The sequence below is a fragment of the Xenopus laevis genome, chromosome 3S, assembly GCF_017654675.1.
Source record: "Xenopus laevis strain J_2021 chromosome 3S, Xenopus_laevis_v10.1, whole genome shotgun sequence".
Classification (NCBI taxonomy): domain Eukaryota; kingdom Metazoa; phylum Chordata; class Amphibia; order Anura; family Pipidae; genus Xenopus; species Xenopus laevis.
Window position 1 is genome coordinate 33,690,846 of NC_054376.1, and position 18,909 is coordinate 33,709,754.

At 39.5% G+C, this 18,909-nt stretch overlaps 1 protein-coding gene across 1 annotated transcript in view; it reads left to right on the plus strand.

The window, feature by feature from the left end:
- unc5d.S (unc-5 netrin receptor D S homeolog) overlaps positions 1 to 18,909 on the plus strand; it is a 301,388-nt gene that overhangs the window by 241,425 nt on the left and 41,054 nt on the right. The window contains exon 14 of the mRNA XM_041587754.1: positions 1,981 to 2,130. Coding sequence (XP_041443688.1) covers positions 1,981 to 2,130 — 150 coding nt within the window. The remainder of the gene's footprint in view (positions 1 to 1,980; positions 2,131 to 18,909) is intronic.

Below are 18,909 nucleotides of genomic sequence, written 5' to 3' on the forward strand. Positions count from 1 at the left end.
TGTTATGATAACAGCAAAATAGGGCTAACACAAGAATGTAAGTGCAATTGGGTAACCTCTCATTAACTCTTTATGACGTTATTAGATAGAAAAAAGAAAAAACAAACCTGGATGTGAGCATAGGTTACCTTGCATTTGGCTTGGAACAACAAAACTAGTTAAAAATTGGATGGAGAACGCCCAAAAAGCCAATGCCAATACTGTCTAGGTACTCTGCTCATATGCAACATTCAGTGTATTTCTGTGATCATTTATGGCATGCTAAGGGCTTTTTCTGGACTGGATTTGTAAGGCTTGAGGAGATCAACAGAATTATAAGGCAATTCCATAGTGATCTTTTGTTTTCTTTTAGCTAATGCCTGATATTGCATTTAAGGAGGGCTGTATTGCACATTCCATCTCCACTAAAGGTAGATCACAAACTTGGGCTTAACACCAAGAAATGGAAACATAACTTGGTTGCTTTCCAGGACTAGGTGGTGTAACATTTCATGGAAATTTGCTTCCACACAATAGGCACAACAGAATATATGAACAAAGTATAGAAATGTCGATTACCCCAAATGTTAAATGTAAAAAGTACTTTTGATGAAGCATGCGTTCTCAGAAAAGCACTGGACTGGGATCATTATTCTTCATCAACATCTTAATAGGTCCGTTTCCCTTTTATTAACGTTGGAGATAAAATCAATAATTAATTTTTTTAATTATAAATAATGCTTCAAGGCCCGAGCAATTTAATCATGTTATATAACAGTTATAAAGTTACAGAGTGTTACTTTCTACTGCATTTAATAAAAAAATCTTTACATTTAGTTACAGTACATTGATTAAAGAAAGAGAAAATGTACGTCTTTGTGTCTGTAATAAGTTTGAATGTACACATTTACTGCCATATTCTGGTCAAAATAGAATGGGCTATGGGCTTTTAAACTGATAAAATGTATGGAAGCACCAGTTTATGGTTCTAAATACAGATATGTTTAAAGGTTATAAAACTAATGAGCTTAGCATAAACTCTTTCAAAGTATATAATTGATATGAAAGCTAGACTCCTGCATGGACCTGCTGACCTGTTGATCCACAGTCTGATCCACACCAGCCACCCAACAGACCCACTACTTAACCTGGGTCACAAATAAATAATTTACTTCTGACCCAGGACTACAATACCAGAAATTACGCCATCATGAATTGACACAACTCCGGAGCCTGCTCATACGTGTAAGGGGGGGAAATTGCCATATCCCAAGGGAGGCAGGGAGGGATAAGTCCTGTACTCTACTGGCTACTCAGGCAGGTTACCACAGACTTCCAGCACAGTCAAGGAATTGTGGACTTTATGCCGAAACCTAATTTCTTTGTGGGTATTCCTCTGGTACCCAACCTACTGCCGGACTCTAATGGAAGCTAAAGGCTCTGCTTTTCTTGAAACTCATAAATCTACACTTGGTGGCCAAAAATAATATGGATAATACGGTGTCTAATTGCCCTATTTTAGATTGGATAAGAGAAGAATTATGCCATTAATACATAACATTTTTGGGTATCCAAAAGACAATACATCATTTAGATTCCACTTTCTCATCATTTCCACCCCACCTTTTTTTTTTAATAAAAGACGTTTGTGGGTGAAGAAATAACTTGCCCTAACTGACAATGATCTGTCACAAGCATAGAAATCTGCCTTTTGATATATTTGTTTGTGCTTTAAAGACTGCAATTGGCTAAGGGCAAGTTTGAATTGTGCGTGCAATGTTATTAAGATCCTGCTGTCATTTCATTATAGTGGAAAGGTTGTATGAGTAAAATATGAAGGGCATTGACACCAATAGAGATATTGCTTTGTCCTTATATCAATTGCTTTAATAATTTTAATAATGCTTCCCAAAGAAGGATGTGGCATATTTATAATGATCAAGTGCCATATAAATCCCTCCGGGTATGTCTTTTAATTGATTTCCTCTTTCTCTGTTATAGGAAGTTCTTTTAAATGAGAGACATCAAGGTGGACAATTGCTGGAAGAACCAAAGTTGCTTCATTTCAAGGGGAACACCTTCAGCATTCAAATTTCTGTTCTTGATATCCCTCCTTTCCTCTGGAGGATAAAGCCTTTTACTGCATGTCAGGTACTTACTGTACACTTAGTACGTACTGTAAATGTTTTCCTTTCCTCTTTGTGATCTTTCCTTTACCCTAGACACCTACATGTGTTGAGCTGTGACATGAACATTATTTTATTTCAGCTTAATGCACATTGATTAATAGCTAATGCATTTAGCACTGTTGGGAAGATATCAGTTGAATACCAGTAATGACTCCAAAGTACTCTAGGGTACTTCCATATGTCTGATGCCTTGAGGGTGTCATTGCCTTTCTCAAATACCGGCCTCTGGATAATGCAGTAAATATGTGAGACTAAGGTCACAACAAAAGAAGTTTTAAAAAGGATAAAGTGTATGGATAAAGCTGCTGAGAGTGACACAGGTTATTAGATGCCATTCATTCTTGCAGAATGAGGACCAGTTCAGCTGAATTGTCCTTACTTTATTCAACAGCTTGCATAAGTGTTCATTGGAGGCAAACTATATCATGTATCTGCATTTCTCTGTCCAGATTGTCTTCTTCTGATATTTGTTTTACATTTCAGCACATATACAAAGCTACATAATTATACTGCCTAGGTATAAAGGATGATGTTGTCCTTCGCAGACTTCACGTGTTAAGAGTAGTAACTGAACACATTGTTATTGTACTGGTGTTTCCAGTTTTGGTTGCAAATCCAACCTTCCTTGGTAGACAGTGATGAGATTTGTACATTATTTTGTCAGCAAAGATGCAGTACTCTTACACACAGTATATATCTTTGAAAAATAGTGCTTATCCCAAGGTAAATAAGTAAGAACTTTGGGCCCTATACAGGTAGTGAAAGGATATGATAAATCAATATGGTGGGGGCTTAAAACACCATTCAGACAAACAAGAGAGCATCGCTTTATTCAAATTGTGAGCATGGTGTCAACTGACCCCTGAACAATTGGCAAAGACTTTTTTTAGATCTTATTTAACGCAAAATAGTGATGAGAGAAAATTTCTGTCATCTACAGATTTGCTGCAAACTTCTGGGTTTTGAAATTTTTGCAAAACTGCGTCAAAACTTCGCTGAGGCTCATTTTAGATTGAGCAAAAAAAATAAATAAAAAAGACGCACGACAAATGCATAAATCCTTTTATCCTTCCCCTCTCCTTTCACATCAACCAAATTGATTTGAGCCGTACCACTGTCTATATAAGGACATACACATAAATACACCCAGATATTATATGTTGCTGGTCATATTTATTGTTAGTTGTGCCTGAGTTTTTAAAGGGGTTGTTCACCTTCCAACTAATTGGAAAAGAATCTTTATTTCTGGTGAATTATCTGAACCAACTGAACTGAAAAAAGTTTTGAAGGTGAACAACCCCTTTAAGCTAGTAGTAACGTAAAATGTAGTCTTTGTCATGGACAAGATATTTGCGTCAAAAAACTATTTCCGAGAAGCAAAACGGAAAAAGTTTGCTCATGATAATAATGTAGTTGAGCATGCATTGGCACATGCATTCATACATGCTCCCTAAAACTTGAGGCAGAGACAGTGCTCTTGTCCAGCCTGTAATGAATTAAACACAAGTGTCTGCACTGATGTTAGGAAACACTTATATTACCATTAGCTTGGAAGTAGTAGTAATTTCAGGTTTTCCTTAGTGAGTTGCATCAATAGGAGTGTCACGTTCTGTATCCCAAACCCAGAACAGAAGACAAGGTTCCTGTCACACTTCTGCCTATAACAGCCTCCTTTCATATCTGGAGGAGCCCTTGCTACTCAGATGCTGCCGAGAGAGAACTAAGAGAAGGTTCTGGGCAAGCAAGGGATCGTGTGACTGGAGTAACTGGAAAAGAGCAGAGTGTAGACGAGGAAACAAGTCGGGGTCAATAATTAACAGCGCGGTATAAAGTCAGGATCCAGAAGCATAGTCAGAAAATGGCCAAAAGTTGGTTCAGGCAGCAAATACAGCAGTGGTCAAGGACAGACAAGGTTCAATGAACAGTAAATCAAACAAGGAGCACACCCAAGAACTATCTAGAATAGACCTACATTCAGGGGCGCTTCGCCAATGATGCGACTTGAGACTGTTGCCTCAGGTGGCAGCGCCCTACTAGGTACCAGAATGCCGTTCCTGGTACTTTAAGAGCCGAATTTCCATTTTCAAACTGGAAATTCGGCTCTTCTAGTGCAGAGAGCGCAGTTAGGCTCTCTGCGCTAGTGCACTGGCCCTCTCTGCTGCCCTGGTGGACCCCCCCGACCCCCTCAGGCGCTAAAGGGTAAGCACACTGGGGAGGGGGGCGTGGCAGCAACTGCTGCTGCCTCGGGCAGCGAAGGGGCCAGGATCGCCCATGCCTACATTGGGCAATGCAAAACTGGATGAGGCTCCTTTAAATATTTGAATTTTGCACCAGTGCAATGATGTCACGTGGTGCGACCGGAATAAAAAGATACATACAAGCCAGAGTGGGAGTCAAAGACAAGTGACGTGCAGAGAGGGATTTCTGTCGCCTCCCAGGTAATATCAAAAGGAGCTACTGACTTGAACCAAACAAATTGGGAACTAATGCTATTGTTAACCCTTTAAGTGCCACAGAACGTAGAATCTACGTTCTGTGGAAAAGTAACTTGAAATGCCACAGAACGTAGATTCTACGTTCTGCAGCACTTCCGGGTTCTGGAGCGGAGGAGCGGCTGTTAGAGCCGCTCGCTCCATTCCGCATCGATCCCCTGCCCCTAGGCAACGAGCAGAGCAGGGGATCGAGTGGCCCCCTGGGGCGCGATCGCCCAGGGGCCCAAAAACAGCAGCAGGCACGTGTAACTTACGTGTCCTGCTGCTGCAGCCTACACCGCGCTGGATATCTCCGCCCCCACAGCACAGGCACACAGAGGACGTTGCAGATCTCTTCCTGAGGCCCTTCCAGATCGCCTGCAACAGTCTCCAGCGATTTTTTCAGGTTAGTGCAACAATTACACACACAAACACACCAACACACACTTATTACAGTAATACACACTTAGATTCACACTTACACACACTTACACATACATTTTTGGGGATTGGGGGGGTCACTTACACTCACTGCACTTACACACATGTGCACATGCACACACGCGCACATAACATGTAATTTACCATTTGTACACACGCACACGCACATACATGGCATTGTGGCTTTTTTTTTTTCTTATCGCATCGTTTCTTTTTTTGGCTGAAAAAAATGTTTTATTGCCATTACGAATAGCGTATTCGCTAACCGTACTGTGCAATATCTTTTTTATGTTATTTCGGTGATTATATTGCAATTTTGGGTATTTTGGTGCATTTTTAGCCATTTTATTGAATTTTTAGACATTTTATTGCATTTTCAGCTCTGCGTATGTTGTGTTCACTTGTTTCTAGCCGTATAACCTGTTTGGCCCAGCTAAAATATTCAAACTGTGATTCTGACGGCCGATAACACGAGTCTGGAAAAAAAAATTGATTTTTGTGGTTTTATTGGATTTTTTTGCATTTCACTCTTTACTGCCTTATTTTGTTTTGCCTTGTAAATTTTATTTACTATATATCCATTTGGGGGTCTCTGTGCGCCACATAGTTTGGTATATCTATGCATATTGGGCATCAAAGTGTTCAGTAGACCCCTGGAGTTCAAATTTAGGATGTTTTATGCTGATACGTTACGAAATGTGGGGCATATAATGGGGTAAAATTCAAGCTTTGTGACGATTTTCAGAAATTTCATAAAAACCGTTATGTTCAGCATTGCTTTGCAGTTTGGCAGTTTACAGTAGAAACATTTATTTACCCATATTGTATTCGTCAGAATGTGTACTTTCTGAAAATATATGGTTTTCTGGGGTCTCTGTACTGTTAGGGGGGTCTAATGTCGCATAATACACACACCAGGTGCTCAAATTGAAGCAGCCAGCGCGTCAGCCGTGAAAATGTATATACACTATTGTCATTTGGGGGTCTCTGTGTGCCACATAGTTTGGTATATCTATGCATATTGGGCATCAAAGTGTTCAGTAGACCCCTGGCGTTCATATTTAGGATGTTTTATGCTGATAAGTTACGAAATGTGTGGCATATAATGGGGTAGAATTCAAGCTTTGTGACGATTTTCAGAAATTTGATAAAAACCATTATGTTCAGCATTGCTTTGCAGTTTGGCAGTTTGCAGTAGAAACACTTATTTACCCATATTGGATTCGTCAGAATGTGTACTTTCTGAAAATATATGGTTTTCTGGGGTCTCTGTACTGTTAGGGGGGTCTAATGTTGCATAATACACACACCAGGTGCTTATATTGCAGCAGCCAGCGCGTCAGCCGTGAAAATGTATATACACTATTGTCATTTGGGGGTCTCTGTACGCCACATAGTTTGCTATATCTATGCATACTGGGCATCAAAGTGTTCAGTAGACCCCTGGCGTTCATATTTAGGATGTTTTATGCTGATACGTTACGAAATGTGTGGCATATAATGGGGTAGAATTCAAGCTTTGTGACGATTTTCCGAAATTTGATAAAAACCGTTATGTTCAGCATTGCTTTGCAGTTTGGCAGTTTGCAGTAGAAACACTTATTTACCCATATTGGATTCGTCAGAATGTGTACTTTCTGAAAATATATGGTTTTCTGGGGTCTCTGTACTGTTAGGGGGGTCTAATGTTGCATAATACACACTCCAGGTGCTCATATTGCAGCAGCCAGAGCGTCAGCCGTGAAAATGTATATACACTATTGTCATTTGGGGGTCTCTGTGCGCCACATAGTTTGGTATATCTATGCATATTGGGCATCAAAGTGTTCAGTAGACCCCTGGCGTTCATATTTAGGATGTTTTATGCTGATAAGTTACGAAATGTGGGGCATATAATGGGGTAAAATTCAAGCTTTGTGACGATTTTCAGAAATTTGATAAAAACCGTTACGTTCAGCATTGCTTTGCAGTTTGGCAGTTTGCAGTAGAAACACTTATTTACCCATATTGGATTCGTCAGAATGTGTACTTTCTGAAAATATATGGTTTTCTGGGGTCTCTGTACTGTTAGGGGGGTCTAATGTTGCATAATACACACACCAGGTGCTTATATTGCAGCAGCCAGCGCGTCAGCCGTGAAAATGTATATACACTATTGTCATTTGGGGGTCTCTGTACGCCACATAGTTTGGTATATCTATGCATACTGGGCATCAAAGTGTTCAGTAGACCCCTGGCGTTCATATTTAGGATGTTTTATGCTGATACGTTACGAAATGTGTGGCATATAATGGGGTAGAATTCAAGCTTTGTGACGATTTTCCGAAATTTGATAAAAACCGTTATGTTCAGCATTGCTTTGCAGTTTGGCAGTTTGCAGTAGAAACACTTATTTACCCATATCGGATTCGTCAGAATGTGTACTTTCTGAAAATATATGGTTTTCTGGGGTCTCTGTACTGTTAGGGGGGTCTAATGTTGCATAATACACACACCAGGTGCTTATATTGCAGCAGCCAGCGCGTCAGCCGTGAAAATGTATATACACTATTGTCATTTGGGGGTCTCTGTACGCCACATAGTTTGGTATATCTATGCATACTGGGCATCAAAGTGTTCAGTAGACCCCTGGCGTTCATATTTAGGATGTTTTATGCTGATACGTTACGAAATGTGTGGCATGTAATGGGGTAGAATTCAAGCTTTGTGACGATTTTCAGAAATTTGATAAAAACCGTTATGTTCAGCATTGCTTTGCAGTTTGGCAGTTTGCAGTAGAAACACTTATTTACCCATATTGGATTCGTCAGAATGTGTACTTTCTGAAAATATATGGTTTTCTGGGGTCTCTGTACTGTTAGGGGGGTCTAATGTCGCATAATACACACTCCAGGTGCTCATATTGCAGCAGCCAGAGCATCAGCCGTGAAAATGTATATACACTATTGTCATTTGGGGGTCTCTGTGCGCCACATAGTTTGGTATATCTATGCATATTGGGCATCAAAGTGTTCAGTAGACCCCTGGCGTTCATATTTAGGATGTTTTATGCTGATAAGTTACGAAATGTGGGGCATATAATGGGGTAAAATTCAAGCTTTGTGACGATTTTCAGAAATTTGATAAAAACCGTTACGTTCAGCATTGCTTTGCAGTTTGGCAGTTTGCAGTAGAAACACTTATTTACCCATATTGGATTCGTCAGAATGTGTACTTTCTGAAAATATATGGTTTTCTGGGGTCTCTGTACTGTTAGGGGGGTCTAATGTTGCATAATACACACACCAGGTGCTTATATTGCAGCAGCCAGCGCGTCAGCCGTGAAAATGTATATACACTATTGTCATTTGGGGGTCTCTGTGCGCCACATAGTTTGGTATATCTATGCATATTGGGCATCAAAGTGTTCAGTAGACCCCTGGCGTTCATATTTAGGATGTTTTATGCTGATAAGTTACGAAATGTGGGGCATATAATGGGGTAAAATTCAAGCTTTGTGACGATTTTCAGAAATTTGATAAAAACCGTTACGTTCAGCATTGCTTTGCAGTTTGGCAGTTTGCAGTAGAAACACTTATTTACCCATATTGGATTCGTCAGAATGTGTACTTTCTGAAAATATATGGTTTTCTGGGGTCTCTGTACTGTTAGGGGGGTCTAATGTTGCATAATACACACACCAGGTGCTTATATTGCAGCAGCCAGCGCGTCAGCCGTGAAAATGTATATACACTATTGTCATTTGGGGGTCTCTGTACGCCACATAGTTTGGTATATCTATGCATACTGGGCATCAAAGTGTTCAGTAGACCCCTGGCGTTCATATTTAGGATGTTTTATGCTGATACGTTACGAAATGTGTGGCATATAATGGGGTAGAATTCAAGCTTTGTGACGATTTTCCGAAATTTGATAAAAACCGTTATGTTCAGCATTGCTTTGCAGTTTGGCAGTTTGCAGTAGAAACACTTATTTACCCATATCGGATTCGTCAGAATGTGTACTTTCTGAAAATATATGGTTTTCTGGGGTCTCTGTACTGTTAGGGGGGTCTAATGTTGCATAATACACACACCAGGTGCTTATATTGCAGCAGCCAGCGCGTCAGCCGTGAAAATGTATATACACTATTGTCATTTGGGGGTCTCTGTACGCCACATAGTTTGGTATATCTATGCATACTGGGCATCAAAGTGTTCAGTAGACCCCTGGCGTTCATATTTAGGATGTTTTATGCTGATACGTTACGAAATGTGTGGCATGTAATGGGGTAGAATTCAAGCTTTGTGACGATTTTCAGAAATTTGATAAAAACCGTTATGTTCAGCATTGCTTTGCAGTTTGGCAGTTTGCAGTAGAAACACTTATTTACCCATATTGGATTCGTCAGAATGTGTACTTTCTGAAAATATATGGTTTTCTGGGGTCTCTGTACTGTTAGGGGGGTCTAATGTCGCATAATACACACTCCAGGTGCTCATATTGCAGCAGCCAGAGCATCAGCCGTGAAAATGTATATACACTATTGTCATTTGGGGGTCTCTGTGCGCCACATAGTTTGGTATATCTATGCATATTGGGCATCAAAGTGTTCAGTAGACCCCTGGCGTTCATATTTAGGATGTTTTATGCTGATAAGTTACGAAATGTGGGGCATATAATGGGGTAAAATTCAAGCTTTGTGACGATTTTCAGAAATTTGATAAAAACCGTTACGTTCAGCATTGCTTTGCAGTTTGGCAGTTTGCAGTAGAAACACTTATTTACCCATATTGGATTCGTCAGAATGTGTACTTTCTGAAAATATATGGTTTTCTGGGGTCTCTGTACTGTTGGGGGGGTCTAATGTTGCATAATACACACACCAGGTGCTTATATTGCAGCAGCCAGCGCGTCAGCCGTGAAAATGTATATACACTATTGTCATTTGGGGGTCTCTGTACGCCACATAGTTTGGTATATCTATGCATACTGGGCATCAAAGTGTTCAGTAGACCCCTGGCGTTCATATTTAGGATGTTTTATGCTGATATGTTACGAAATGTGTGGCATATAATGGGGTAGAATTCAAGCTTTGTGACGATTTTCAGAAATTTGATAAAAACCGTTATGTTCAGCATTGCTTTGCAGTTTGGCAGTTTGCAGTAGAAACACTTATTTACCCATATTGGATTCGTCAGAATGTGTACTTTCTGAAAATATATGGTTTTCTGGGGTCTCTGTACTGTTAGGGGGGTCTAATGTCGCATAATACACACTCCAGGTGCTCATATTGCAGCAGCCAGAGCGTCAGCCGTGAAAATGTATATACACTATTGTCATTTGGGGGTCTCTGTGCGCCACATAGTTTGGTATATCTATGCATATTGGGCATCAAAGTGTTCAGTAGACCCCTGGCGTTCATATTTAGGATGTTTTATGCTGATAAGTTACGAAATGTGGGGCATATAATGGGGTAAAATTCAAGCTTTGTGACGATTTTCAGAAATTTGATAAAAACCGTTATGTTCAGCATTGCTTTGCAGTTTGGCAGTTTGCAGTAGAAACACTTATTTACCCATATTGGATTCGTCAGAATGTGTACTTTCTGAAAATATATGGTTTTCTGGGGTCTCTGTACTGTTAGGGGGGTCTAATGTTGCATAATACACACACCAGGTGCTTATATTGCAGCAGCCAGCGCGTCAGCCGTGAAAATGTATATACACTATTGTCATTTGGGGGTCTCTGTACGCCACATAGTTTGGTATATCTATGCATACTGGGCATCAAAGTGTTCAGTAGACCCCTGGCGTTCATATTTAGGATGTTTTATGCTGATACGTTACGAAATGTGTGGCATATAATGGGGTAGAATTCAAGCTTTGTGACGATTTTCAGAAATTTGATAAAAACCGTTATGTTCAGCATTGCTTTGCAGTTTGGCAGTTTGCAGTAGAAACACTTATTTACCCATATCGGATTCGTCAGAATGTGTACTTTCTGAAAATATATGGTTTTCTGGGGTCTCTGTACTGTTAGGGGGGTCTAATGTTGCATAATACACACACCAGGTGCTTATATTGCAGCAGCCAGCGCGTCAGCCGTGAAAATGTATATACACTATTGTCATTTGGGGGTCTCTGTACGCCACATAGTTTGGTATATCTATGCATACTGGGCATCAAAGTGTTCAGTAGACCCCTGGCGTTCATATTTAGGATGTTTTATGCTGATACGTTACGAAATGTGTGGCATGTAATGGGGTAGAATTCAAGCTTTGTGACGATTTTCAGAAATTTGATAAAAACCGTTATGTTCAGCATTGCTTTGCAGTTTGGCAGTTTGCAGTAGAAACACTTATTTACCCATATTGGATTTGTCAGAATGTGTACTTTCTGAAAATATATGGTTTTCTGGGGTCTCTGTACTGTTAGGGGGGTCTAATGTCGCATAATACACACTCCAGGTGCTCATATTGCAGCAGCCAGAGCGTCAGCCGTGAAAATGTATATACACTATTGTCATTTGGGGGTCTCTGTGCGCCACATAGTTTGGTATATCTATGCATATTGGGCATCAAAGTGTTCAGTAGACCCCTGGCGTTCATATTTAGGATGTTTTATGCTGATACGTTACGAAATGTGTGGCATATAATGGGGTAAAATTCAAGCTTTGTGACGATTTTCCGAAATTTGATAAAAACCGTTATGTTCAGCATTGCTTTGCAGTTTGGCAGTTTGCAGTAGAAACACTTATTTACCCATATTGGATTCGTCAGAATGTGTACTTTCTGAAAATATATGGTTTTCTGGGGTCTCTGTACTGTTAGGTGGGCTAATGTCGCATAATACACACACCGGGTGGTTATATTGCAGCAGCCAGCGCGTCAGCCGTGAAAATGTCTATACATATTGTCATTTGGGGGTCTCTGTGCACCACATAGTTTGGTATATCTATGCACATTGGGTATCAAACTGTTTAGTAGACCCATATGTTTATATTTAGGATGCTTTATGCTGGTAATGATACATGGACAATACGATGCTGGAAAGTTGAAGCTTTGAGGCAATTTCCAGATATTTCACCAAAACCGACAACTTTGGGAAAGCCTTGCGACTCAGTAGTTTGGAGCAATAAGGCATGGGTACCCATTTTAGATTCTGTAGAATGTGTACTTTCAAAAAATGTATGGGTTTGGGGGGTAAACATATATTTCTGTGTTTTTACCCCACAAAAATGCAGTCAATGTGTTGATTTTTCATTAGCTGAAGTTACCCACGGGACTGTTTGTATGCGCTAACTTCATTTTGGGGCCTCTAAATGCCAGATACTTTGGTAAACCTATGAACAATGGCCACCAAACTGTTCGGAGGAACCCTGGCAATCATATTTAGGGTGCTTTTTCTTGGTGCATAACGATACATGGGTGATATGGTGCTGAGAAGTTGAAGCTTTGAGGAAATTTTCAGATATCTCACCAAAACCGACAATTGTGGGAAAGCCTTGCGACTCAGTAGTTTGGAGCAGAAAGGCATGGGTACCCATTTTAGATTCTGTAGAATGTGTACTTTCCAAAAATATATGGGTTTTGGGGGGTAAACATATATTTCTGTTTTTTACCCCACAAAAATGCAGTCAATTTGTTGATCTTTCATTAGCTGAAGTTACCCACGGGACTGTTTGTATGCGCTAACTTCATTTTGGGGCCTCTAAATGCCAGATACTTTGGTAAACTTATGAACAATGGCCACCAAAATGTTCAGAGGAACCCTGGCAATCATATTTAGGGTGCTTTTTCTTAGTACGTAATGACACATGGGTGATATGGTGCTGGGAAGTTGAAGCTTTGAGGCAATTTTCAGATATTTCACCAAAACCGACAATTGTGGGAAAGCCTTGCGACTCAGTAGTTTGGAGCAGAAAGGCATGGGTACCCATTTTAGATTCGGTAGAATGTGTACTTTCCAAAAATATATGGGTTTTGGGGGGTAAACATATATTTCTGTGTTTTTACCCCACAAAAATGCAGTCAATCTGTTGATCTTTCATTAGCTGAAGTTACCCACGGGACTGCTTGTATGCGCTAACTTCATTTTGGGGCCTCTAAATGCCAGATACTTTGGTAAACTTATGAACAATGACCACCAAAATGTTCAGAGGAACCCTGGCAATCATATTTAGGGTGCTTTTTCTTAGTACGTAATGATACATGGGCGATATGGTGCTGGGAAGTTGAAGCTTTGAGGAAATTTTCAGATATTTCACCAAAACCGACAATTGTGGGAAAGCCTTGCGACTCAGTAGTTTGGAGCAGAAAGGCATGGGTACCCATTTTAGATTCAGTAGAATGTGTACTTTCCAAAAATATATGGGTTTGGGGGGTAAACATATATTTCTGTGTTTTTACCCCACAAAAAATGCAGTCAATGTGTTGATTTCTCAGTAGCTGAAGTAAAGTCCTGAACAATTTGGATGTGCTAACTTCATATTGGTGTCTCTAAATGCCAGATACTTTGGTAAACCTATGCATAATGGGTATCAAATTGTTCAGTGGACCCCTGGCAATCATATTTCAGGTGCTTTTTCTTGGTACCTAATATAGTTTGGGATATGCGGAGCAGCAAAATAAAACCTTTGAAATGATTTTTCAGAATTTTGAATTTTTTGTTGAAAAACCGCTATGTTCAGACAAGCTTTTATGTTTGGTAGTTGGGAGTAGAGAGAGACATAGTTACCCATTTTGTAATCGGCAGAATGTGTACTTTTCAAAAATGTATGGTTTTCTGGGGTAAACCTACGGTTTCAGGATTTTTTTGCCTTGGAATCTAAAGCATGCCGTTTTCTGCCTTAGTGCTTTCAAAATTCGGTAATATACTGCCGGGAGTTTTTGCTGTACAGAAATCCTAAATCTCCCTAAAACTATACATATCTGGTATTGGCACGTTCGAGAGACATAAGGCTTTCCAAATCAGTTGGATTTTCATCCGTAAAATGAAATATTTTTCTGGTATAAATTGATATACGATGAAAAATGGTAATTTTTCTTTTTTTTTTGGTATTTAGCACTATAAATTTTTTTGCACAGGTGTAAATACATGAAAACTCAGGCAGATTTAGAAAGCTCAGTTTCTACCGAAAAAAACAATGTATAGTTTTCCTAGGTAAACTATAGGTTTCCCCTCAGAAAATGCCCCTAAAGTGAGAGAGCACAAAATGTTTCAAAAACGGCTGGCATTTCGCGTAACCAAAATGTGAAATTCTGCTGGCACTTAAAGGGTTAAAGATGTTCTTTGGAAATGAGGAGTCTATGGAAATTGGATCATTCATAACTTGAAAGCAATTTGCCAAATGTATGTTATTTTGCATACATATTGGTGCATCATGCCCAAATTGTGGTTGCCACCCACACTTACACTGGGATTATGATGAAAATACAGCATTGTGGGCAATTGCGAGCGTTCATCTGTGTCTACAATGGTGAGATCCAGGTCTATAATGGTGAGATCCAGTCTATAATGTAGGGATCCAGGATCATTTGAGAAATAACAGGCAATTCTAATAAATGCAGGTTACTGGGCAGGACTCATAAGCTTTTAAATTAAAAGAAATGAATGCACCTTCTGGAAGTATGTTCTATGAGTTTTCCCAATTTTCACACTAAACATTAACCTTACGCTTTGGGTAAAATGAGAGAGTTGCCATAATGTAAAAAACAAGCTTTGTAGCCAACAAAATAAGGTTTCAAAAGACCTTGAAGTACCGTGTAGTCAAACTTCTAAATTGGGCCCAGAATGTGCCATGATTTAACAATGTAAAATATGTAAGACATTTATTTATGGGCTGAAATATCTACAAAACAACTGAATGGCTAAATGCATTTAAAGGGTAATTCTGTGTGGAATTTGTTGTTTTGTATTCCTTTCTGTTGAAAGCAAGCTCATTTGTAGTGGTACTTTAAGACTGTATTAAGACTGCTACTTTCCTACATGAAACATCACAGAAGGAAGTGCCTATTATTCCCAATAAATAACATAAATCATAAATGCTTTTATTGTGGTCTCTGAAACAAAGCTCACCATAGTCTGTAGAATATCACAGCATGTTCAAAAAATTTCAAAACATGAAACATTACAACGAGGAAAAAAAAACCATCCAAATATTTGAAGCAATTCCACTTTTGTCCTGAGTCTACAAATAAATCTTTTATATTTTGAAAAGCATTGTGTGTTCTATTGCCATGCAAAATATGATGGGCATTAAAAGGATCCCAGCCACCTGGGAAACAGTGCTAAAAAATAATATTAAAAAATCAAGAATTCACATGAGCGGTCACAATGAAGTTTACCTTCCATTAATGTTGATACTTAAAATATCAAAATTAAAACGTTATACTATTGGGCTGCTTGGGACCTTGCCATCTGTACCATGTTTCTAGGAAGGAAATCTAAATCCTAAAAAAAGTATGGCTAGAAATAATGTATTTTCTTTAATTAACTTGCTGCATGAATCCAGAGGTCTATACATAATGATCCATGCTTTCAAAGGTGTCCACAGCAGCTCACCATCTTTTAATCTTGTTAGGACATCTTTATGTACATCTATCAAAGAAGCCACTGTTATAGGGTTGATCATTACTTAGTTCCAATGCAGAATTCTCTGTCTTCTGCTGCCATGTAATATAAATGAGCCTGGCATTGGGAATTGCATATACTATATATATATACAGTATGTATATACTAATGCTAAGTATGCAGTGCACAGGTTGAACATCTCACCACCTAAAAGATGTATGGTTTCGACACCAGTAACATCCTTGTCTGCTATTGCGTAACCGTGTGGATTGGGGGTTCTGATAACAAATTAATCGATCAGACTTAACCAAAAATCACAGATGTTAACCCCTGGCTTAGAAACCATCACAGGAGGACAAGGAGAAGTAGCTTAAGATCCCTGTTGACTTCTGTATTATTCCACTTGTTCTTAATTATACTCCGAATCTTGCTAAAAGGGTTTTTATGAACTTTTGACACTTTTGGAAAATCCATTATTAGAAAATCTTTCAACTTCTCAATAATAATCCCACTGCCATATGCTGAACAAATACAGGTATGGGACTTTTATCCAGAATGCTCGGCACCTAGGGTTTTCCTAATAATGGATCTTTCTGCAATTTGGATCGTCATACCTTACGGTCTACAAGAAAATTATGTAAACATTAAATAGTAATAATTGATTGCTGAATTCGTAACAGACGGAATATATAACGTTTTTAACTTTAACCTTATTTCCATGGCCTCATCTTTAAATATCTTCTTCAAACTTAAGATCCTACAAAAATTGATATTAAAAATGTAATATACAGTATATAATATTTTATAACAAAAAGTGACAGTATTCCCTTTAAAATGTATTATTTATTGTACAAAAATATCAGACATTTTGGTCTTTGCTAGGGCCTCTCTCAAGGAGAAAAAAGACATATCCATCAAGTTCAACCTTTTATGTCTAACTGCTAGTTGATCCAGAAGAAGACGAATACTAATCTGAAGAGTCTCCAATTTGCCTTAAATTACGAAATTATCGTGCGGTTAGTGGGATTCGAACGATCGTACATCTTACGATTTTTCAGCCGAAATCTGTCAGGAAATTGATCGGCCAGGTCAAAAAATCTTTGTGGGTCCCAGTGCAATCTATCTATGTTTGCAGGGACAAGCAGGCAGCTCCCCTTTGTTCTCTTGGCAAATTGGTCTTTTTAGTTGATGGACAATTCGTACGATCGTACGATCTTTCCGAGAAAATCGTGGTCTCACGATGAGGATCAGATCTTTTAAAAATCTCAACATCTATGGCCAGCTTAAGAAGGAGAAAAATTCCTTCCTGACTCCAAGATGGCAACCGGACTAGTCCCTGGATCAACTTGTACTATGTGCTATCTTCCATAACCGTGCATTCCCTCACTTGCTAAAAAGCCATCCAACCCCTTTTTAACGCTATCTATATAATTGTATAATATATATATATATATATATATATATAAATTGAAGCAGGGTCGGACTGGGGGGTCCGGGGCCCACCAGGACTGGTGTCCAGGGCCCCCCTCTGGCCCCCGCTACCTACTTGTTAGGCGAATCCCTGCTCGGCGCCCAGGCGGCGCATCGCACATGCGCAAACGGCGCGCATGCGCAAACCGAAACGGCGCTCGGCGCGCATGCGCAAACGGCGCTGCTATGCGCTGAAATTTTTATTTTATTTTTAAAAAACTGTTTGGGAGAGAGGGACTGGCCCGACGGGGCCCACTAGGGTTGGGGCCCACCGGGTATTTTCCCGGTATCCCGTCGGGCCAGTCCGACACTGAATTGAAGCTTGATTGTCCTATTGTGCTTGAAAAAAAAGTATCACTGACAGGAAGACAGCTCACAGTCATTAGGGAGTTGACCAATGTAATTAACATTTCAAGCACTAACTTATAAAACATACATCATTTGATATAGACTCTTACGTAAGGATAATGGTTGGTGTCCTACTGCCATAAGAGATTATTTTACCCTTCTAGCTTGAAGAAAGCATATCAATATTGTCTCTTTTACTTGCTATGTAATGAAAGAATCTTTCCAAAATAATCTTGGATCTGAATAACCCACTATGGGGTCCTTAGTTGTCTCAAAGTAATACACCGTGTTTGTTTTTCCTAAATGATGTATGCAGTATACAATAGAATAGATTTAGCACATTTTACTTAGTCTGCAATATCTCTGGCCTTTCTTGCCAAAAATATAGCCTTCTTTTCTGATTCAAAATATAACTGCAGGGAGCCCATAAAAGTGAGAGAAAGAGCAGTATTCCAACAATGTAAATTCTTCAGCATTAATCTTTATGGTGTATCCAATCCATGCACTGCTAAAAGTTCCATGAGTGCCGTAGACCCGAGTAACTATTAAAATTTACAGCAGAGAGATAAAATGCAGATGAAAAAAACATTACTTTGTAACAGCACAAGTATATAAAATGAAAAGAAGTGATATGCTAGAATACCATAAAATGCATCGGGTAGCACTGACTTTGTTGAGTATCCAAAGATTTAAGGCATAAGAAGTAGGACCCCATTGGATTTTAACCCATTAACATTGCTTTTTAGTCTTGCCTGTGTCCTGAGCTTCAAAGGAATGTGTTACATAGGGATGTAGCGAACCGCCGATAATGTGTTCGCGAACGCCGTTCGCGAACACCGGCAAAAAATGCGAACAGTTCGCGAACAGTTCGCGAACTTCGAACATCCGAAAATCGTTCGATTCGAACGATCGAAGGATTTTAATCGTTCGATCGAACGATTTTCGTTCGAATCGAACGAAAATCGTTCGATTTTAGCGACCGAATGGTCGAACGATTTTGACGCGAACGCCTATTGGCGAACGTCGCGCGACGTTCGCGAACTTGCGGCGGACGCGAACAGCCGATGTTCGCGCGAACAAGTTCGCCGCAGAACAGTCCGCGACATCCCTAGTGTTACACCAGATTTTGTTTCAGGAAATATGAATTTGGCATTTGACACTTTATTTGATATTAGACCACAAATGAGAGGCATTTCCAACTGCTGACTTAATGAATTCACCCATCTACATTTATGGCTGCCTAAGTAAGAAGAACTGAGCAACACATATATATTGGAAGAACTATATAAATATATTAGCAGTGCTTATGCACAGTAATTGTTTTAGTCTTAAAGGCCTGTTTCTAAACTGTGATATTGATGGAGGATCTAAATGAAGCTCTGGTTCCCAAAAGTTACAAATGCTAAGCAGGAAAATACTCCTGGATAGGCAATCCTCCCATTAAACTGTAAGGGGATT